This window comes from Centrocercus urophasianus, unplaced genomic scaffold (genome assembly GCF_019232065.1).
Source record: "Centrocercus urophasianus isolate 14NV4802_14NV808 unplaced genomic scaffold, USGS_Curo_1.0 seq_321, whole genome shotgun sequence".
Taxonomy (NCBI): Eukaryota; Metazoa; Chordata; class Aves; order Galliformes; family Phasianidae; genus Centrocercus; species Centrocercus urophasianus.
The window spans coordinates 1-23285 of NW_024884891.1; the positions used below are offsets into that span (position 1 = coordinate 1).

General features: G+C 39.9%; 1 protein-coding gene and 1 long non-coding RNA gene across 3 annotated transcripts; one reads left to right on the forward strand and one right to left on the reverse strand.

Annotated features, from left to right (window-relative positions):
• Nucleotides 1-744: 744 nt before the first annotated feature.
• LOC122166248 lies at nt 745-11193 on the forward strand. The gene is made up of 2 exons (XR_006170748.1): nt 745-6126; nt 6879-11193. It is a non-coding gene; the product is annotated as an uncharacterized LOC122166248 (long non-coding RNA).
• Nucleotides 11194-11517: 324 nt separating this feature from the next.
• On the reverse strand, nt 11518-23274 carry CCDC138 (coiled-coil domain containing 138). 2 transcript variants are annotated; one of them, XM_042829871.1, is made up of 9 exons: nt 22597-23274; nt 19750-19758; nt 18976-19071; nt 18343-18453; nt 17366-17516; nt 16430-16546; nt 15332-15524; nt 14155-14577; nt 11518-14010 (listed from the first exon to the last, which is right to left on the reverse strand). In XM_042829871.1, exons 1-6 carry the CDS (start codon nt 22819-22821, stop codon nt 16494-16496), a joined length of 645 nt encoding a protein of 214 aa, XP_042685805.1. In that variant the 5' UTR covers nt 22822-23274; the 3' UTR covers nt 11518-14010; nt 14155-14577; nt 15332-15524; nt 16430-16493. The 2 variants fall into 2 exon arrangements, with proteins under 2 accessions (XP_042685805.1, XP_042685804.1); XM_042829870.1 differs by lacking the exons at nt 14155-14577; nt 16430-16546; nt 17366-17516; ... (2 more) ...; nt 19750-19758; nt 22597-23274 and having other exon boundaries at nt 15332-15520.
• Between the last annotated feature and the right edge of the window lie 11 nt (nt 23275-23285).

Consider the following 23285-nt stretch of genomic DNA (forward strand, 5'->3'; position numbering starts at 1 on the left):
TGGATAGTGCATTAGCTCTCATTTTCACTTCTCTTACAATTGCAGGTATTTATTGAATAGCTACGTCATTTATCAGTCTTCCAAGATGAAAACATTTGGCTCACAATCTTTAGGCCAATACCCAACTGAAAGTGGATGAAGAGACAATCTCAGATGTCGCTGATTGTATTTTATTTTCTTATCCATCTCTGTTGGTTGCAGAATTAGTTTTAGTTAGCACGACACCCAACTTGTTTGCATGACCTAGTTGTCACAATATTTTTATTTTCACTTCATAGTTAATGCACAAATGCTGCATTTAGAGCCTGTTGGAATGTCCTGGAGAAATATTTTTATACCATTTTAAGTATTAGCTGACAGACAGCAGAACAGCCAAACAGCCAACCCTGGCAAGTAACCAGCAGCTGCTGTTGAAACTTCAAGCATTATTCTTTAGCACCACACAGATCCTAGACTCTAGTGGGGCTGAGAGTATTTGAACTAATTTAATAAAATAATAATTTAAGTAAGTTAAAAGTGAAGTTCTAAAGTGTCTTAAAATCTAAAGAAAAAGCTGATTACACTAATGTTGTGAAAGCTTTAAAACTGAGATCTGTTATACTTCCTGTCGTTGTGTGTACTGTGTTGTTCTGTAGAGCCAGGCTTTTGTCACATCTGTTTATTTTCTAGGAAAAAAAGTTAAAAAAAAACAACCAGTATTTTAAAGCATGTTTGAAGTTTGACATTTTAAACATGAACATTTTAAACATGACATTTTAAAAATGAACATAGGGAGCTTGTTATGTATTTAATTTATTTCTTAAGGATTCCCTGGACCAAAACGTACTATAATTTTAAGTGACATGTAAATCCTTATAGTAGCAAGTAAGTAATAGAGACAACGTGCACAGTTCCAAATATTCTATTGTTATATTGACCTAATAGCTGATGTGTGGAGTGTTGCTGATATCTGATGTCTGGGAATTTTAAGAAATTCTTCAAGACAGCAAATTTGGAGCAGGGCACCTTAGCTTTGTACAAACCTTTTGTTCTGAAATAGTGTTAGATGACTGTCTGTCATGACACAGCATCATCTGTTTAAACAGCTCAGCCAGAACTCACTGGGCAGTAGAGAGAATTCAGAAGTGTTCTCAGCTATTGAGTTTCATGAAAATGCGTATCTCAAAATGCACAGGAGCCTTGCTTGAGAGGAGACACTCACAAGAATTAGTCTGATGGATTTTCTTGCGCTGGATTAGTCTTGAAAGCTAGTTTTCTGATCTGTGATGTTGGATTCAACTGGGGCCTAGGTGTAACTACACATCTACTGTTTGACTCACTTATTTCACAGTGTACTCTTACATGGAAATAAGCACAGTAGGAGTAGCTCTCCCAAATTTCATTCTCTCCCTTATTTGCACCATTGTGGGATCATTACTTGTTTTTAATAATGTAGTCAACTAAAAAAGAAATAGCTGTTCAGTTATGGCATTCTGTCTTTCCCCACTGTCTCCCGAAATATTTAAATGGAAATATTTAGCTGAGAAAACATTCTAAGAGCTGTTTTTTAATCTCTTACAAGATAACTTTTGTGTCTGCAGGGACAGTTGCGTTAAGATGAAGTTACCTACTCTACTGGTAAAAATAATCTTTCCATCAAATGTTCTTTCTTTCTTCATAGGAAATTTTCTAGTTATACATCCTTTCCCCATCAAGTTAATTGGAAGCATACATATCAGAGCAGCAGTTTTCCAGCTGAGAGTGCAGGAAATTCCTCATATGTATTACCAGTTATTTATCTTTAGTTAATTTCATCTGCCTTGAAGAGAAGCTCCAATCTGTGAATGTACCTATGCTCTTTTGCAGACAGTCTAGATGCAAAAACTCAATTCATATTTTGTATTCAATAAGATGTTGACAACCATGGAAGGAATTTCTGAAGATTTTAAATATTCATGCTTCAGCAGCTCTCTGAATGACTACTATGTTTGCTTTTTAATTTTATTGAATTAGCTCGTTTGCTTTTTACAAAAAAAAAAGAAAAAAAAATCTTTCAGCAGACTCTTTGGTGATTTTTGGAGTTTCCTGGCACTTATCATCTCTTCCGCTTTGGTATTTTTAGCCCCTTACCTCCTTTGGATGAAACTTGCTGCAAGCTCTGTCAGGCTTTGCTAGTATGTACACGCTGGCCCAAACAAGTGGTGACCCTTGATTTTGCTTATTAGACCTGGTTATGAGAATATCCAAGAAGTTCAGTGTGATGTTCTCTAAAATATTGTAGTTGTAACACTTTTCAAAGGAGAATGAAACACTCTACTTTCTATCCTATCTTTCCCCCCCATTACTAGTCTCAATTAATTGTGTTGCGTTCATGTCTAGCTCTTGAGAGAGAAGATATGATCTACCTAAATGACTGTCAGATGCTTTGCTTTTGCAACCTTAGTTTCCTGTTCATGCTGCCTGTGATCTGCCTGCAGAAACTCCTTTGGCATTTTTCCACGGTTCATGCAGATAAGTGCTGCTTACCAAGGTGTCATTTAAGTGTACTTGAAATTCAGAGTCATTTTTGTTTGTTATGACATCAAAATGACCTAAGAAATGCAGTTGTGTAACTGCTGCTGAAATACACTGCACTCTGGATGTTATATTCAATGCCATCTTTATTTGAAAATCGCTTCTATACAGCCTCCACTGCATGAGCAAAGCAGTAGAGAAATGTAAATTGTCTCCAGTGTTTGCTGAAAGAATTGCTCACACTCTGGACGTGTTGGTCTGGGGAGGGAATCACTCACTAAAGGAAAATGTAGGGCAGAATTTTGTTTTTTAAATGGAAATATTGCTTTTTCACAGTAATAAGAAAAGGAGCAAAAGGCCTTTTTTGCAATACTGACTGATACTGTTCAGTGGCACGTGAAACAAGAAAAAGTAATAGCACAGATATTTTTAAGTTAAATTAAAAATGTGATGGACTCATTTCTCATGTGGTAGCCATGCCTATTCTTGCCTCAGTAGGTTTGATAAGTTCTCCAGTATATGCTGCCTTAAGCAAGTGACTGTTTCACATCAGCTTCATAAAACAAGCCTGAATTTACATGCATATGGAGAGTCAGAGTTTAGATTCTTTTTGTTTCTGCTCTCAATTAATAGTTCTTTTATGTGTAGACCTTCTATTATGTGACTCGTGGAGTGGTAGGGTTTGTTTGCTCTGCAGTGTTTGGTCTTTAGTGGCACAGAAGCAGTTGTGCATGATCCACTCCAGTTTTCATGCGACTCAATGCATGGATTTTTTGGCAACCATTCATAATGAACAGCAGAAGTTGTGACAATCTCACCTGAAAGAAACTGGAAAATAAAAATAAAGGAAACTGTCATTCCAATTCCATTTTTTCAACTCCTATTTTAAGCAAATGTGGAATGGTGGGACTGTTTATTATTTGCTTGGCATACTGTCTGTCGGTGACTGACAGCGACAAGGTCGAAATAAGCCAAGCATAAAAACACGTCAGCATCAGAAAATTCAATATTTCAAAATGTTCATTTAGTAAGTGAGGAACTGGTTATCTGAATTTTGCTTTGTAATTTTGCATCTAGGACCTCACAGCTCTCACATACTCTCATCTTTGCATCCTACAAGTGGGTGCGGGACCCAGAAGTGCTTTAAGACCTTTAAGTGCTTTAAGGGCCAATAAAAGAGTCCTGTGCTTATCTGCTTTAGGCTGACTTAACTTTGTTAGGTTGTATTTCAAATACCATCAAGAAACACATCTTGCCGCAATGCTAATGTTGAATTCATACAAATTTACTAGATTATTTTAGATGTAAGTCCTAGCGGAGACTCAGACTAGATACAAAATAAACTTTCAAAGAGTTATATTAAAGTAAAAATGGGATTCTTATTTATCAGAAAAAGAAAAAAACACCCCTGTCTCCCGTCCCTTTCTCCTCCCCTCCTCATGAAAAATTGAGACATATGAAGTTTCACCACCCCTGTAATGTGTGTGAGGCTACCGTGCTGCACAGCCATTCCACAGTGCTTAAACTTCAGTGAAACTTAAACCACTCACTGTGCTGGTGGCCCTGGCTGCTGCCTGAGAGCACTGGGGACGTGTTGAGAGCATTCCTGAGACATGCAGAAAATGGGCTGTGACATTGGAGTCCTTCAATTGCTGTTTCTGGGCATCTTCAGCAGTAATGAGCATGTGAAGTGGAGAGGCAGCTAAAGCACAGCTGGATTTGTGAGAAAAGAGTCAAGTGTCTGCTGGTTTTGACTTTCTGCATAGGATGCTGAGCTTGGGGCTTACTTTGTCTAACTTGGATGCCCAAGCACCTCTGACTATGTGTGTGCTAGTTGCACCATGCCCCTGTGCAGTTGGTAGGAAGGAAGTGCTCTCAGGCGAGACATCCTCTGCTGATGAGAACCAGAGTGAGGTCAGACCCCCCTCTGAAGGTCATTCCTCTTCTCACAGCTATAAGGAGGGAGTAAAACTGAAGTGTTACTGGTTCCCAGTTTGTCTTTCAGGCACTAAGGCTTGCATTTGAACATGTAAAACATTTATGGAAGCAGCACTGCACTACCTTTGAAGGCAGTCGTATTTATGTAGAAATAATGGTAACTCTATTGAAACATACTCTACAGCTACTGAAATGTGGATGCCTTCATGCCTTAGTTTGCAAGACATTCTGTCATCTCACACTACTGCTCTGATCTAACTCCATTTTTTTACGAGGGAAAGTGAAAAAACACTTCTAAATAGGATTGACTGCTTTAAATAAGATTGCAGTTACAACCTGTTAGCTGAACTCTAATTGTTTGTGCTGAGACATGATGAGGGTTCATCATTCTGCACTGGTTTTAAAGTGCAGACACAGGGAACCATACATTTAGCTACTTGAACTCTTAGAGCAGCAGAGTGAAAGGGAATTGATGGGACAGTTACAGCTAGGGAAGCTTTGCTGGATCTGCGCTGTCCAGAACTCTGCTAGTGTTGCTAGTGAGTGGGCTTTGAGGGCAACGATTACCCTGCGCAGTACTCCAACAGCATTTCGTCTTCATAGTTATTTGCAGGTCAATAACTCATGAATTGGTTTGCCCTGTAAACTAGACCAGATATTCCTGATTTGCGTGTTGTCATTTAACCCAGCAAGCTGCTAAGTACCACCTGGCGGCTCGCTCACTCCCCCTCAGTGGGGTGGAAAAGAGAATTGAGAAAGATAAACGTGGGAGAATTCCTGGGCTGAGAAAAGGACAGTTTAATGTGAAAGAAATAATAAGTTGAAATTAAAAAGAAAAAAAAAAAAAAAAAGGTGAGGAAGGCTGCTCACCAGCAGCTGACCAATGCCCTGCTGGACACAGAGTGAAGGCAGCTCCTGTGGCCAGCTTCTGCAGCTTTTATTGCTGAGCAAGGCACCCTTGGTATGGAATATCCCTTTGGCCAGCTTAGATCAGCTCCTGGTTTTGTCCTGTTTTGTTCCTTGTGCCTCCTGGCCTCCTCACTAGCAGAACAGTGTCAGAAGCAGAACTGTCCTTGATTTGGCGCAGCAATGCTCCTGGCGTTGGTGTATTATCAATGTCATTTTCATCCTGTGTTCCAAGCACATCACAGTGCCAGATGCTCTGAAGAAAATTAATTCTATCCCAGCCAAAGATAGGCTAACATGGCAAGGTGCTAATATCACTGTCCACATGGAGCTCTACTACAGTCTTCTATGTAATCCTCTACTGAGAAAGCTGGTTTCTTGTTTCTCCCCCCAATGCTTACCTGCTGAGCTAGGAATGACAGAGTGAGAGGGGATTTTTAATCACGATGAGTATTAAATATACATGGCAGTATTTCCATGATTTGGTGAAAAATCTGCAGGAGAATGTCCCCATAAGGAAGAATTGCTTGTGGCGTGATTTCAGTAGCCTAGTAAGAAGAATGATCAGCAGTTAGTGTTTATTGTTGTCATTAATTTTCTCTTCTTTCAGGTATTAGCAATGCAGAAGCACGCCAACCAGGGAAAGCACCAAATTTCAGTGTAAATTGGACAGTGGGAGACAGTGGTCTTGAAGTTATTAATGCTACAACTGGCAAAGATGAAATGGGGCGTGCATCTCGCCTCTGTAAGCATGCTTTGTACAGCCGCTGGATGCATGTTCATGCAAAGGTATATATTCCAGCATGGAACATTTTTCACTTCCAGTTTATTCTTTATGGCATTTCCATGTATATCTTTCTGTATTCAGAAGCTATTTTTTGCACCTGTCTTAAGCTGAGCCTGACATTAGCTACCAGTCCGCACCGTAATGGAAAATAACACATTCATTTAGGTTATTCAGTTGTATAACGCCTGGTACAAAATGCATGTGAGGGTCTGATAATCCTTTGTTATAGCTCAGTAAGCAAAAGCTCTTACCTCCTTTCTTTTTGCCTTCTCATTTTAATTTCTTTGGAAATATAATCCCAGTTGCGCTGAAACCCAGCCTATAGAAATTTCACTCTGTCTTTAGAAAGAAAAGAGCCAAATAGTATACACGAGCTGCTTTTCAGTGTCTAGATATTCTCTGCCAAAGGACAGAGGTAATCCAGAAGAAGCTAAAGGCATGCTAAGTGTAGTGGAGCTACCACAGCACTGCTGAAAAGTGAAGTCCAAAGATTGCTTGTCTCTGTATGTGGTTTGGTTCTACAGGAGGGCATGGCTTGCAAGAGGAGAAGTGTGGATAGTTGCAGTGAAACTGAATACAGAGCTAGAATGGCTGGAATTTATATTGTGCTTTTGGCTTGTTGCCTTTGCCTGTACATTTGGTTGAGTAGTTCATTACCTTTTCTAATTGCTATTTTAATAACTCAGTTGCTTTGCAAATGTTGGTCTGTATAAATCATTTGCTCTCTTTTTTCTTGTCTCTTTCATCTGCACAGCTTTCGTCCAGCTTGTGCTTGAAGATCTTCAAGCCTAACCTGTATCATGAAACCAAGCAAGGAGCCACTGAGTATCAAACTGCCAAAGAGTGTTTATTTAAAGCATTCCTGAAGGCAGGACTTGGAGCATGGGTGGAGAAACCCATAGAACAGGATCAGTTTTCACTCACAGTCTAATTCACAGTCTGCACGTCAGTTTGGAAGGGGAGTCGCTTTGGAAATCCTGGTGTCCAGCATTGCTTTCTGGCATCTCCATACCTGTTGAAACATCTTTTTACTGTTTTTTCTTTTTCAAAACTTGGTAGTAACTGTTTTGGTTTTGCCTAAGTATTGAAACTGAATGATAATCTGACACATAATTGTGTATTTTGTTATGAGAAAGTAATTTCTGGTGTATTTCTAGAAATACTTTTACTGTAGAAAATCTGCAGTAAGGCTGTCTGTCCTTACAGTATACAATGACTCATTTTTTCTGGGTTAAATTAATTGCTTTTTTAATTTGATGTCATCAAGTACATGAAGAAATAAATATTTATTTAGATTTTACACCACACTTGTAAGAAGTAGCTTAATTTTGTAAGAGGAAAATAGGCAACAAAGATGATTCTTCTCCTCTTTTAAGTTGTTTTTGAATTGCAGATGTTGCTAGCATCATCTACATCATCATACATGCTAGATGTTGCTAGCATGTAGCTAGACCACTGGGCCAGAATGAAGTCTGGACAAGTAGTTTTCCCCACTTCCTTGCTCTTTAAAACCAGATGCTGAGAAATTCATGTCTTTGATGTATGTATTTATTAGTCTATGATCCCATTTTTAACATGCAGCTTTCTATTCTGGTTTTAAAAATATATTAACCTCCCATTTACACACATTGTGAAGTCTTTTTTTTTTTTTAAACCATTGCAAACTGGAAACAGCAAAATGATTATTTGTAAGTTAAGCAGTTTAGTCTATAATGTGCAGAACTCTGTTTAGATGTAGGTGATTTGTATATCCTTTGAACTCATTAGAGTTACAATAGTAATTACAACATGACAACTTAGGAAAATTTGCTCATTTTGAAGTCACTAAGCTTGAATGGCCAAAAAAAAGTCATTCAGTGAACATTAATTGTTTTCTTCTTAAAGAAATGAAAAGCTCTTGTATGGACAAAAAGGTTGTTAAAACTTCTCTTCTGCTTTCATTCAAGTTGTTATGTCCTTTTCAAGATTTCATTACCTTTTGGCTTTACATGTGTGATGGTCTTCATGAAACTAATTGGGTAAGTTGCTCTTAAATGTGGTTTAATTTGCTTTGACAGTTAGTTAGGTCTTCTTCATAAAGGTGTAAACACTTCAGCTTTATGTAAAAATGTAAAATAGAAAGAAAATATTTTGAGATTTGTTTGATTAGCTGGTGTACTAAAGGCACTATTAAAAACTCTTTTTAGTATATGATATTTAGGTGTGGATTAGAGAATGTCTGAAACCAGTTATCTGCTCCCAAAGTCTATGTCCAAACCCATCCTGTGGCTCATACCTTTTCAAGTGTCATGCTTGCTTTTTGGAAAGCCCCTTGGTGATCATCATTCTTTTGCAAACAGTGAAGGAGATGTTCCTTGACACAGAAGTTTCTGACACAAAACCCAAGCCAAGTGTGTCTAAGTTGAGGGGCCCTGTCCATCAGCTCTACATCCCCACTTCTTGCCTGCGCTGCCCAGGACATCAGATCCATGGACTGGTCCATACTTTAAAGTCAAGGGTTGTTTTGAGACCTGCACGGGGTCAGAGATGCAGCTTTGGGTTGTGTTGGCACATTTGTGGGGGAAGTGAAGTGGAGCAGAGGAATTCTTCAGCCAGCCTTATGGCTAAAGCCTTTGCCTTCTGAAGCTGTCACTGAAGTTACCATACCTCAGACCAAGCATCTCTTGGGGGGTTACCGACTACTTGGACCACTGGAGACTTTGTAGAAAGCACTTCTGGCCTATCATGAACGTCAAGGAGACATGCTGCTTTGTTATTTCCCAAATAGGAACCCGATTTCAACTTCAAAAAAGGTCAGGCCTGATAAATCACTAGTGTGTTAGTTTCAGCCTCTGGATTAGTGTCTTGGCAGTGGTGCGTGGAAATGCAATTGGTGTGCTTTTGATGGTAGTACGGATAATAGCAAGCACTGCAGGAAGGCAAGCAAATCCACGGATCCCTTCAGAAAAGACTGATGCTTCCAGAGGCTACCAAGTTTTCCAGGTGCCAGTGGAACAAATGTGCGCTGTAGTAGACAGACTGTGTTGATTCAGCTTTGTTGGCAGCTTAAGCTGTACTGTCTGTTTCTGCATTACAACCGGGAGTGCTCTCATGGCCTCTGCCAGCCCCACAAAGCAGGAGGGCAACAGTTTCTGAATGCAGTCTGGGCCTTTGCCATTGTCATCTCACTGAGGTTCAGACTGACTTATTCTAAAGCTAAAAGTAATCAAATGATTTTTGGTCAGAATTTGCAAATGCTTGGGCGTTACTATTGAGATCAGTCCCATCTTGTGAATGTTGCAGAAATGCCTTTATGGCTGTAAATAAATCTGTGCATATATTTTGCAGGATTGAGGGAAAGCTGGTTGCTCTGTGTGCATTTTTGTGGGATCATTAGCATTAATAAGTGAGACACACATTTTTAAGGGACTCGATCTGTTGATAAATGAGGTCTGTTTATAATTTCAAACAAATAACTTTTACCCATCTTTCTCAATTACTCAATGAGACGTTGATCTCTCTTTGGATTTTTTTGAACACTAGGAAAGTATTAGCTCAAACTATTTTTTTTACTAAGTCACAAATATGAGCAATATATTTAAGTATTATTATAGACATAGTTTTTTAAGCTGTTCAAATGAATAATTTTAATGAAACTGTAAAGGAAATCTGTTCCATGTCACAATCTTTTGATGAAGGAATGGTGCCAGGTTATTTATGAGGAATGAGTTCTCTCATTTATAATTCCAGGATTTTAAAAAGTAAGAAGTTTTCCAGGGTTGTATGCAATCCATATCTGTCTTGTGGGAGTCAATAAAATACTGCTTGGCTTCCTTCACTTGTTTGCTCCTTTTTGTGCAGTTAACTTGTGGAAAATTGTGAGGGAAGTCCTCAGTCCCCTCAAGGATGAGCTGTCACACTGCCCCAGCCTCTGCTTTGCCCTTGGCTGTTCCACTCAACACCATGGGCTGGGTGTGATTGCTGATGCTCCTGTATTCCTCGTAAGTCACCATCACTGGACATGTGTGAAGAGCAATGTATGTCATTTCAAGCAATTGTGAAAAATAAGACAACTCTGCTTCCAGCAACTGCTGAATTTTTTGGCTGACCTTTCTGTTCTGTTGATTTCCTGTGCATTTTGGAAGGCTGATTTCCTTGTGAGAAGCCTCACTGCGCTGCATGGGAAGGGTGTACGGGAGCTGGCCTGAGCAGCAGTCTGCAGTGCCACTCCATGAGCTGCTTTGGTTCTCTTATTTATATGTTTTTGCTCCTGTGTTTGCCTCAGGACCTTCAAAGGATTTACATGAAGAGGAACAACTTCAATGCCAGTGAGTACTTGAAAGCTAATCTAAGGTGTTTTTCTTCACGTGACAGCCTAGTGATAATAAAGTTTGTCAGTAAAACAAGATTTAGAAGTTTGATACGTATTTATTCTACGGTATCATTTCAAGAAATTTGACCAACTCAACTTCCTTTCTACTCCCTGCTGCTCCGTGCTGGAGAGCCCTCTGGGCAAGATGCAGGGAGCACGGGCCAAATGAAATAGCTGCTCAGATGCTGGTGTTTCCTGGCGAAGTCCCTTTCCTGGAGAAGTCCCAGCTCAGCAGGTTCCCAATAGATCTGATGGTTTCAGGATGCACTGGTTTTGTTGCAGTTTCTTTACAGCAACAAACAGTCCAGAGTATTTGCAAATTGACCACCAGGGAAGAAGGTTGCAAGAGTCTCTGTGGCAGACAGGCTGGGCATTATCGCTGCATGTTGTATGGTATTTTACCATAGGCAGGTGTTCTGATCCCCCTGACATGCAACTGGATAAAAATAAAGGCCTGGTTTTCCTTAGAATATCCATTAGATGAAATGAGGCTGTAGATCAATCTGTGCATGCATTTTTGCAGGATTGAGGGAAAGCTGGTTGGTTAGATTTTAAGAAATGTATGAGCATTGTACTGTCAACAAGAAATGAGCCCATGAAATCTTGATGTTTGAAGATAATCTGCACCCTGGTGTTACTGTGTTGCTACAGTTTGCATTGCTTTTCTCATCTCATTGGGTTTTAAAGCTTTTATTAAACTTAAAAAGATGAGAGTGTTTGTTCTTGAAATGGAAATGTGTTTTCCTGAGCAGAGCATCTCTGAAGCCCAGGAATGGCACTTTGAAAAAGCAAATTCTTCAAAGTGTGAGTCACAAGCAAGCAAAACAGGGCCACAAGTAGGCTAATGGAAATACCTAGGATGGAGCTGGGTCCCAATGATCCTTCTTTATGAGATATATCAAGAGGATCTGAGCAAATGTTTAATGACTGTGAAATTCCCTTTTGGGATGTAATTGAGGAATTTCTACTGATAAAGCATTTTCTTTCTTTTTTTTTTTTTTTTAATTTTTTTTTTTTTTAAAATAATTTTTTTTATTTTTTTTTTTTTTTTTTTTTTTTTTTTTTTCCCAACAGTAGTGCAAAAGGAATAATTCTTAGACTAGAATTGTGCTGTTCTTGGAGTTGTGAAATAAAAATGCTAAAATAAGCTTATCTGGAGTCGGAAGTTCAATAGTGCCATGCCTGAAAAAGTTGAAGCTTGAGGTAATTCTTAAATTATTTTTTAAAGAAAGTGAGGATTATTTAAAAAACAAACTTATGAAATCACACACAAAGGAAAAAAACAACCAAACAACCAAACAAAAAAACCAACCAACCCAGACTCCCATCTTATTTCATCGGAATTCACATGCCAAGCATTAACCCTTGGCAGCTGGCTTTGTCGTTGATTGCTTCCCAGAATGTGCTTCTTAATAGTATTTTGTTTGGGTGGTTGTAGGTGGTGATGTCAGTTCTCAGATTTGTTAAACTTCACACTTGGGTCAACACAAACAAGTTTTGCAGGTCATCCTGGCTCACCAGCACTCCCTGTACTGTGGTACCATTCCTTTTGACCCCTTCGTTCACTCCCTTTATCAACCTGATGATGATTTGCGTGTGACTCCATGGTATATCCAACTGCCTAACAGACTGGGAAATGAACTTACGGACCTATCTACTATCCATTAAATGTGGTCACAGAAGAAACCCATCATCAAGCCCTTTGCAACATGATGTAGTATCATGGAGTCATTAATTGTTACACCAGTCCATGAGTTCCATTCTACACATGGTTGATGGAAAGCGTCTAAGCTTTGATAAGAGGTGTGTATGTGCTGGGGTTGCCCCTCTTGTAGTTTATATTGTGGGCTATCCTATACACACTGCTCTCTGAAAATTCTGTAGACTGTATCAATATGTGAACTGGCCAAATCAGTTTTTATTCTGAACCATTTGGACTGCTTTGGAGATGGTCAAGTGGAAAATTCTATTCGTATTTAACCTTAGAGCAATGTGCAGAGTTGCAGTGTGGTACAGTAATCTGTAAAAACTCTGCCCAAATTGAGTGTTAGTTCAGTTCAGAGATGACCGCTGGACAGAGAATCTCTATGATATGAGAGAACATATTTGCTCTAGATATGGTCTGGGCAAAACATCAAAAGGCCTTTGAAAACACTACCTAGCAAGTCCACATGTTGTCAAATTAGACAAGACATGCTTTTGAAGAGTTAAACTCACAAGAGCCGCAAGTACTGAAAGTGGCATTGCAACAGCAGTTACTGCTTGATGTGCTGTTACTCAAGACTTAGCAGAGTGCACGTGGCATGTTAGATCTAACCAGAGGGTAATGTATTACTGCTCATAATGCCACAACCTCCATAGAAGAAGCTTAAGACAAAAGAGATAACAGAGCAAATATCTGAATTGTTCCACTCTCTGCTGATATAAGTTGGTTTGTTTACCAATAGGATTAGTACATTAGTTTAAGAACCTGTATACTAGTTTAGCAAAAGGAATCCACAAGTGATAGTTCTGAAACCTTTACATTTCAGCTTGAGTGGGCTAATATCTTGTTTTCCTCAATAATTTTGTGCTGGGGACATAATAGAATAATATATCTTTTGCCTCAATCGGTGCAAGGACATTTCACTCGGGCTCCACATGCACTGTTGTTGAAAAGTGGCTCACTGTGTCCTAAAAATCAATGGGAATCTTCCAAATGGGGAAAGTGGATGGCAGTGGGTCAGAAGTTCCATAGTAAAGCTGATAGTGGGAAACGGGAAATAATAGGTGGGCAGTCGACCACCCTAGGTAACACCGGGCATCCAAAGGCACATTAGCACATATCTGAGTCCTTGAAAAAGAATGGATTTGTATGCCAACGAACTGCATATGCATGTCAGAACTGTTCAAATGTAGATCCTGAACTCTGAGAGGGTGCGCTTGCTTGTCGCTTGCTTGTCATGTCACCTGGTGCATGTTGTAAGGAATAAAGGTGTGGCACTTTCTGCACCACAGTGGAGTTAGTTCTGTCAGCACAGGGACTGGTCCCACTGAGACTAGGGAAGGGACTGGAGCTTTGCTGCTGCGATGCTGCATGACTCCCTGGGAACGGCAGCAAATCCCAAAACAATGGGTCTTGCAGATGTCAGGGTAACCCCTCTGAGCTGAAGGAACACAAAACCAGACATGTCCCAAAAAGCAGAATCCAAGTTTAAGGTAAATCTGAAATCAGAATTGGTAAAGACTGTGCAGCCTTTGGCACAGCTCAGCGGGCCTGGGGAATGCCATTTGCAGCTGGCTGAGGTGTTTCCTGATGGGTTCAGCAGATGAGCCCACAGAGGTCTCTCATAGAGGTGGTTCTGCAGAGTCTCCTTGAGCTGAGTAGGTTTCTGTATCGTTTGTGAAAGCTTTTGCTTTTTAGAAATATGTGTGAGCAGCAGCCAGTTCTGAGGTACCTCTGTTGGTATGGACACGGACCTGATCTGAGGCAAGTGGGGGTCTGCTATAAAACCGATCTCAGTATCACAGCAGAATGCCTGCTCCAGGTAGTTTACTGAAAGAGAGTAGAAAACAAGCAATACAATTTCTACAGTCACAGTTCTGATAAGCAATATGTGAATATTTATCCTCAGAATTACTTAAATATATACCACCAAAAAAAAGTCAAATGGCTGAAATGATGATGAATGTTTCTAACCTTAAAGACATCCTCTGCCTCATCTTCTTCCTTAAAAAACAGTTGGGAGTGGACAAAAAGGCCAGCTACAACTTGCACACCAAAGAAAACACAAAACCTTTCCAGTATCTTCCTTAAGAGTGAAAAGAAGTTGGAAACTGGATAGTTTCAGACCATGTAGGCTTCAACATCTGGGAAGCCTCTGTTGAGGGAGTAAAGGGTCATTCATCTGAATAAGAGCCATGACTTTCAGGACAGCAGCTACTGCCATTCCTTTCCATCCAAAGCTGTAGTTTAACTTTTGCAGCATGTATTTCATGCAGCCGTCCATTCGTTCTGCAGTGCACTAAACGATGCAAAGATACTAGGTCAAGGGAAACAATCAAATCTTCTTAATCTCCTGATGTGAAATCTTTCTCAGTATCTTGGAATAGTACTGATCACCTGGTAAAGTACAAAGGAAAAAAGTTTATCCAGTGGCAAAAGTTTAATTACAGTGCCATCTGCTGAGACTGACATCTCGAGGGAAGCAGGATATATGCTGAAGCCCAATGTGCTATTCCACCCCTGGTTTTCTCAGACATACCCATGAACACCACACATCTATGTGATCTATCTGTCCATGGATCTATAACGGCAGAAGTAGAACTTTATAGCTAACTATACCAGAAAAGAAATGCTTGGCACTGCAGCTGACCAGCCTTTCAAGGGAAGGAATCTACCAGCTTAAAGAGGACAGTGATATTCTAGAACCAGTTGAAATGTGCTACTTTTTTCACTTGACAGAAGAGGAAATGCTGTACCATTATACGCACTAAAGATCTTGGCTACTGCTGTAGCACCTGCTTGAAACAATTACCATCATCTGTGTTCTCCTTTATCACTTTGGCCATCTCTCTGATTAAAATAAATTGTATTACAATGGCCACAGAAATTACAACATGAAATGAATAATAGCAAGGTTCGTATTTGTTTCAGTGCATTTGGCTGTACAAGGAAGTATCATGCAAGTGAAACTCCCTTCACTAGGAAAGCATCACGGACACTATGGTATCATGGAACTGCTGGACTTTGTCCAGGTACACGCCTGGAAAAAAAATACAGATGAGAGAAACTAAAAGGAAAAACTAAAAGGGATCAAAAAAATCACAGAATCATAGAATCATAATGAAAAGATTCAGTAAAACCCAGAGCTTACCTGGTGTCTCTATTGTAAGCACAACCATAGTTGACAGAAACCTCATAGGCATAAAGGGACTTGTGAAGAAGAGTGCTGATTTTGATTCACTCTCTGCACAGCGGCTGGAAGAACTGTGCACATCTCCATTATTCCTTATGCCTGTGAAAATATCTTCAGCAAGTCTCATAATCATTTCTGCCATTGTTGGGTCCTGAATCAAACAGTGCGCATGTTGAGTGTAAACATGAAAGCACACGAAGCTCCCATCTACTCTGTTCCCCTAAGGATTACGTGTGAAATACCAAATTGTTCGATCGTGTGTCACAACAGAATCTGCACAGAAGATACTGCTTGCATTACAAAAGCAACTGAGTGCCATCAGCACAGGGCCTTTTCAACACTAACTGCACAAAGAGACTAGGGAAAGAGGGCCCGTGATATGCTGACTTTATTTGAGCTGCCCCTGCTTGCAGAGGAAACCCCATTTCAATCAGTGCTACCTACGCTGCCCTGTGCAGATGCCTGAAGTCACGAGCTGCAAAAGCGTTTGCAGATCCAAACATGAATGTTCAGAACGCCATTCAGGAAAGGTACAGTAATTCAAATTTTCATCACAAACTGTGCAGAAATATTACTTCAGAGTCAAACTTTACACTGTGATCATTTAAAATAGCTTCTCCTTGTCAAGAAAAACTATGAATTCAGTGGGACATTAAGCAGAGGACAAAGCCAAAGTTCCCATGCTGCTCTGCCACACTTTGCCATCAATTTCAGCTAATCTCGCACATGAAGTGAACAAAAATGTGTTTCCTTTCCTAACTGCCAACTCTGCTAAGCACATTTATAAAAATGTATTTCCTGAGATGCTTAGACACTACTGCAACAGCGATTGCATATGTACGTAAAAATATGTTTTCATAGACTGTGCAAAAAAAAAAAAAGATCTCAGAAAGTTCCATTTATGAGAAGTTTTTTTTGCCATACTTTTCCATTTCTCTGTTACAAATTGATGTTTAGCAAAGACAGCCAGCTTTCTATTATACATACACCCTGAAAATGTCCACTTTCTATGTGTACTTAAAATACAAAATGCCTGACTATCTGCAGAGAATTTACCTTAGTATCATAGTCCAGCTGCCTTACAAACCAGTGTATCAGTCTCATCAGGGGCATGTGTAGTTTAGGATTCACAAACGACATGCACTGGAGCTGCTCTGCAGCCACAGGCAGAAGCTGTAAAAACACACAAAGGCGAAGTTACATGCAGAATGTCAGCTTAGCATGTGAGCAGTCTACAAGTGAAAACAAGACTCCAAAAACCAAACCCAAACAAACCAAACCCAGATCTCAAATTACTCCTGAAGTTTGTCAGATTGCATGTGCAAACACTCACTGGTCAGGTCCTCTAGAGATAAAAGAATTACCTCCTTACTTAGATTTTAAGTTTTACTCAGGTTTGCATGCAAAGCAGAGGTACGGTGTGTGAACTCAACTATCAAGGCCAATGCCAGTACCTACAAACTCTGCACAGAATGAAGGAAAGCAATAAAGAACTCCTGAATACCACATTGGTTTCCAAGCCTTGTTATCCCCAGAGAGATGGAAGGAAGGGCTTTCAGTAGAACATAGCATCATCTGTTATGAGTCATTATCTGAAACTTTGACATCCAACGTAGACATTAAAACATTTTTAATTAGGTGTGAGAATCTCTGTAGGAAAACATGAATTCTATACAGTGTTACACACAACATACAAGATAAATCACCAGCTGGCATAAACCACAGGTAATAAAAGACAGGCTGAAACTTGCAAGTTGAGACTGAACACGACACTTCTCCTTCAAAACGACAGCTCTGTTTTATAAGTGACAATGCAGCCATTCCATCTGACTGCTGGGATTAATACTGACTTAATAACTGTCATTCTGCTTTCATTGCTCTCTCCCAGGTCTATACAAAACAGGCTGACCTTTTCTACTCTCACAATAAAATCAGTCAGTATATACGTGAATCTGAAAACACATGAACCAGATCAAACTCAAGTCCCTTTACCTTCAAACACTTTCCTGGATGTAGGTTCTTCCGCTACACTGAGGTTTCTGGCCTTCCTCTCTTCTTGTTTCTTGAGTTTGCTAAGGAGCTCATCTAAGATCCAATCCATAAGGACAGTCAGGAGCCCATAAACTTCAGAGTTCAGTGGTAGCTGTAATATATTCACATCATCAGTTATTTCAGCTTTCACCTTGATGATCTTCTAAACCAAAACAGTAGCAGACAGACATGCATGCCAGAGCACATTAGTTCTGACAAATCCTGCATCATTTAATGGTTAGTGAGACAAAGCTCAGGACAAAGTTACCGAGAGCCCATAGAAGACATTATCTCTGCAGAAACAGTAATGTGGAACAGGCCGTGCCTGCTCTGCTGGGCCTTGTATCCAGGGATTGAGAAGCCCCCGCTGGCTATTGGAGAAATACAGGCAGCTCCTTGTTAAAAGGAGTCTGCAGACAGCTCCCACTGGTGCGGGTGACCATGCTACAACCTGCACGGACATGTCTTTGTGCCAAGGGCAGCAGAGAGTTCTCCTGTGAACTTGTTTAGTTAGTAGAGATCTTCTCTCGTAAGCAAACTAGACAGCAGCATGGATAACCACAAAGGAGGAGTATAAGCAGAGTCTAATTTTGACAGATGAGAGAGAAGGTGAGAGGAAAACACAGGAAACAAATAAAAAGTAGATACACAATATAAAATTCCAAGGACAATTTTAGCAACAATCTTTATTCTTTCCATTTACTATCTGCCCTCCTCTATTCTTTCTGTAACTGTTGCAAACCTCCACACAATCCCAGCCCAGCTCACAACACCTTAGCCCACGTACCACCCGCACCGAGTACCGCCCACAGTAACTAATTAACTATTAGAACGAAAAAAAGTAGCAGCTACGTTTTCTTATTTCAACAGCTGTATGGAGAAGGCTCCACTATTGAATGGCTTTTGTGAGTGATTTTTTCACCTTGCCCAATTCTTACCTTATTCCCTTTTGATGCTGCCCTCACTTCTTCCTGCATGAAAGGTGTCATCTGTTGTGCCACTTCACAGGTATCCTTATACATCTCTGCCATTATAAACTGATGTTTCCACTACAACAAAAAAGAACCATGAATTCTATTTTACTTGTTACCTACAAAGGAAGCACGCAAAATAAGAAAAAACCTTACTTCCAGATAGCTGAAACAAACTTCTCCTGTCCTTTTTTTTTGTTCATTCAATTACTTCTTCTCTACAATCTCATCATATAACTGAAAAAATTGAAAAATACTAAAATATCAGTGAATGGAAAACACTTTTTTTTTTTTTTTTTTGTAAACAACACTCTGAAATCAGAGTTACTGAGCAGCAAAGTGATTTAATAAACAACTGCTCTTCTCTTTTCATAAAGAAGTGACGAAAAAGAACACACTCCAAAAATGCCTAAAGAATTCAGAAACAGAGAAGGTGAGAGTATTTATACGCAATCACACCATCCCTGTATTGGAGAAACCAAATCATCAATTTTTGCAAACATCCTGTTCAGATAATTAGCAGTGTTAACTCAGTATACAGTACTCAGTACACAGTTAACTCAGACACAGTAACTGATTGTACAAAATAATTCCTCTTGCCTGTTTTCTTAAGGATTCGCTTGCTTCTTTGAGGTCGTCCCTACATGTTGTCATCTCCCTCAGTGACGTTTCAAGCTTATTCACTTCTGCATCCTCCTATAGAAATATCACGGTTCAAACATGATTAACTGAAGTATTTTATAAACAACTAAAAGCCAAATGGAATTTCAGTATTAAAACAATCCAATAAACTTTTTCACTTAATCTCGATTTTGCTCTGCAGATGGGTCTTTGTTTTTACCTATGGTGTGACACTACAGCTGACTAAAGTGACTGATATACTCTTGAAGTAGTATCATTCCATAAAATATACTGTTTTTCTTTAAAATCTCTCTCTGAAATCTATTAATCCACACATACATGGTAGGAGGAATTTTACTAGCCAAAGCCTTTTCTAGGTTTGGGTACAGCTGTAACTCCTTTCTCTTCCTGAGAAATATAAGATCTGTGCCTCACTTACAGTGTTAGAAAAGACCTGAGGCACAGTGAAAGGAGTCAGTGTTTGCTGCATGTTTTATTCATCACAAAGTGAAAATATTCTTGTCGTAGAGGTTTGAGAATAATTCTCTGAATTTAGTGACAAAAACTTTTGTAAAGACTTAATTCTTATTTTCATGTTTTGAATTTTAACTGCTGTCTGAGTGTCTTCAGCACTGCTGCCAGTGTCCCAGGCAGATGCAGAAGGAACCTGCAGATGTTGTGCTGTATTTTTCTCCCCAGGAGTTGGTTGAGGATCCAAAGTAGCAGCGCCTTTACTTCCCAATTCAGTCTCACCTGTGATGCCTACAGCAAAGAAAAAAAAATTGTGGAAAACAGATTAAGAGGTAGCTGAATGTGGAGACAATTTTTGGCACCTACATTGTAAATTATCCTAATGATACCCATAACACCTTAAAGTCAGGCTAGAACTTTTCAAATAGCACCATCATTTAAGAGTGGCACAGGAACTGCATATTCATAAGGCTTGGTTTTCTGTTGCTGTCAGGGAACTTCCATGCAGTGGTGAACATTTCAGTCTTGTAGTAGTCAGTACTACTAGCTTCCTTTGACATTTACTTCCATTTCTGATAGCTGAATATATGCCAACTCTTTCAGAAACATCAGTCTACAAAAAGTAGTAAGAAAAATGGACTTGCAACTTAGGAGTTTCAATTTAATTCAACACTATATAAAAAACAGTACACACCATTCTAGCCGTGGAGAAGTGCTAGATTCAAAGAAGTAGCTCAGGTCACAGAATCATTTATGCACAGATAGTTATGCTCTAATTATGTGAAGAGGAAGTAATTCTACAATTATTGAAAGGGTGCTGACATTTCTGGTGCACTGGTATGGATTCTTGAAACAGGAAGTAGGCTTTAATCACACTATATTTTCAAAGCCCTTCTAACTTCCTGTTAGAACTGAGCAATGGAGGAGAATTCTATATTCATTCAACCTCCCTTTACATTTCGAGATAATCAGCATGACTTGTCTCATAATTGTTTACAGTATGCTGACATCCAGTTCCAATCAAAGAGATCTGTATCTGTATTTTCACAAATTCTCTTTTCCATACAAAATTTGTTGTTTTTGTTTTGTCACAGCCAATTTTCCTTTCTCTTAACAAAACGGAATTTGCAGGACCAGTGGTGCTTGTCATTGATTCTCCCTCATCTGATCTGCTTCTTGCTATTGAGTTGGTTCTCCCAGGAGTTCTGTTCTGCCACAAGCAAATGACAAAGGATCAAAAGTTCAAAAGGATTTGAACTGGAAGAACAGATCCTGTACTGAAGTTAAATAAAGAAATCTTTCTAATTTTTCTGTTCAAGAACACTGCCAGTGTTTGCATATTTAACTGTTATAGTGGAATTTCAAGGTCTCAGCCTGAACCAGTGGGTGAGCTTCACGAGTACATGAGTGTCTGGAGTGAGCCACCCCTCTGTCTGCATGATATTTCAGGTCCCATCTGAGTCTGCACAGGTCCCCATTCCCCCTGCCATTCTCTGCTGCAGCCCAATGGTACGAACGAGATAGGGTCACATTCCTATGCTCACCCTTTTCTCTAAACTGTTACCAGGAGGGGTGAGTTAATTCCTCTTGGATATCTTTTCCTATGGCACCTATTTCTCAAATAAAGGCTCTGTCATTACTTTCCTTTGCTCTACAACTGGTTGAGACTTTGACTGTAGTTCAGAATACACAGGATTCAAAGTTAAAGCTAGAGGTTATCTTATGTGCAAAAACTGGGACACAGGTGGGCAGCACATTTACTATATGTAGGACAGACTTCTCATGCTTTTTTCCCCTTGCAAAAGATAATTTTTTTTTTTTTTTTTTTTTTTTCCCCCCACTAGTTTATCCTCTGGGAAGTTCTTTTCATGTTTTAGATGAGTTCCCACGTGGTACATACAAAGTTCTATTCCCTTTGGCCAGTAATTAGATACACACTGTAAACTGCTTTTCTACAGTATATGTAAAACAAAACAAAACATGCACAGTTTCCATAGTTTACAACAATATTTGATCATTCTAAGATCAGGGTTTTTAAGATCAGGGTTTTCTTATTGTCCTTTATTAACCTAGAGCATGGTTGTCCAACATTTTGGCTTAGCTGGGCTGCACAGAGTAACGGGAATTGTCATGGGCTGCATATAAAATCTATAATAAAATGCATGCTTTACATATTTTTGTAAAAACATGGGAACAACAAAAACTAGTGGGATGTTAGACCTTGCTTTTGTGAAATTGATACATCAGGTTTGTTCAGTAGCAGCGGCTGCCACTCCTAGCGAGTTTTCAAGGTGTTCACCAGCAATTTTTGATGAAATATTTCTCTTCCGGTGCTTCACCTTTGAGAATAATTTTTCACAAATGTACATATGTACAATCAATGAAAGTACAGATGCTATAGCTATGAAATGTACTAAAGGGCTTGGCTATGCAGTTATTACACCAAAGCAGAAAAGATAGAAGTCTTACCGACATCCTGGGCTTGCTTACAAAACTCCAGTGGAATGGATCTCCAGAAGAGATCTTTCCCCACTGGCAGTCAGCTCTTAAATGGGCCTCAGAGAGGTGGAGCCAGGCTCCATCCCTTCCGGCAGCACAGCTGAATTGCCTTCACCTGTGTTCCCGTGGCTGACTCATTGCTCACCTCAGATGATCAACCAGAGGTTCAGGCCGTGATTCAGCAGTTCCCATACAATGTACAACCAAAAAAGTGATATGAAACACAACTTTTCTGGGCAGCCTGTTCCAGCAGCTCACCACTCTCTCAGTGAAATAGTTCCCTGACATCTAATATGAACCTCCCTTCTTTTAGTTTAAAACGGTTCCCCATTGCTCTATCGCTGTTCATCCATGTGAAATTTGAATTCCACTCCTGCTAATAAGCTCCATTTGAGTATTGGAAGGCCACAACAACGAAGTCTGCCCTCAGCCTTTTCTTCTCTGGGTTGAACAAGCCAAGGTCCCTCAGCCTTTCTTTGTAGGAGTGGTGCTCCATCCCTCTGATTGCCTTCCTGGCCCTCCTCTGGACCCATTTCAAAAGCTCTACATCTTCTCTTTGTGGAGGGTCTCAAGCCTGAAGACAATACTCCAGATGGGACCTCACAAGGACAAAATGGGGGGAACAATCACCTTCCTTGCACTGCTGGCCATCTCTCCTTTGATGCAGCCCAGGATACTGTTGGCCTTCCAGGCCTTAAGTACGAATTGCTGGCTCAGGTTATCTTTTCCATCGACCAGGACCCCTAAGTCCTTCTCAGTAGGGTTGCTCTCAAGGAGTTCTCCCAGTCTGTATGTGCGTCTGGGACAGCAACAGACCAAGTGCAACACTTCGCACTTGATCTTGCTGAACATCATTACTTTCTTGTGGGAAAAATTTTCAAGCCTGTTCAAATCCTTCCAGGTGGCATCCCTTTCTTCTGTTATATCACCTGTACCACTTAACTTGATGTTGTCTGCAAACTTGCTGAGGGTGCACTTGATCCCATCGTCTATGTCTATTAATAAAGTTGTTAAAGAGCACTACTCCCAAGAGATACTACTGGAAGTCGCTACTCCTCACCAGCCTCCACCTGTTGACCACAACCCACAGGCTGTGACTTTTGAATCAATTCCTTATCCACCAAATAGTTCACCCTTTGAATCCAGTGTAGAGATAAGGTTGTGAAATGAGACCACATCAAAGGCCTTGCAGATGTTCAGATCAGACAACCCTTTGCTGACTTGTTTGAACTCAATCATTTTATCACTTCATAGTTATGCTGTGTATTGCTGCAGTTGTTGAAAAAAAGGACTGATTACTAAGGAATACTCCAAAATAT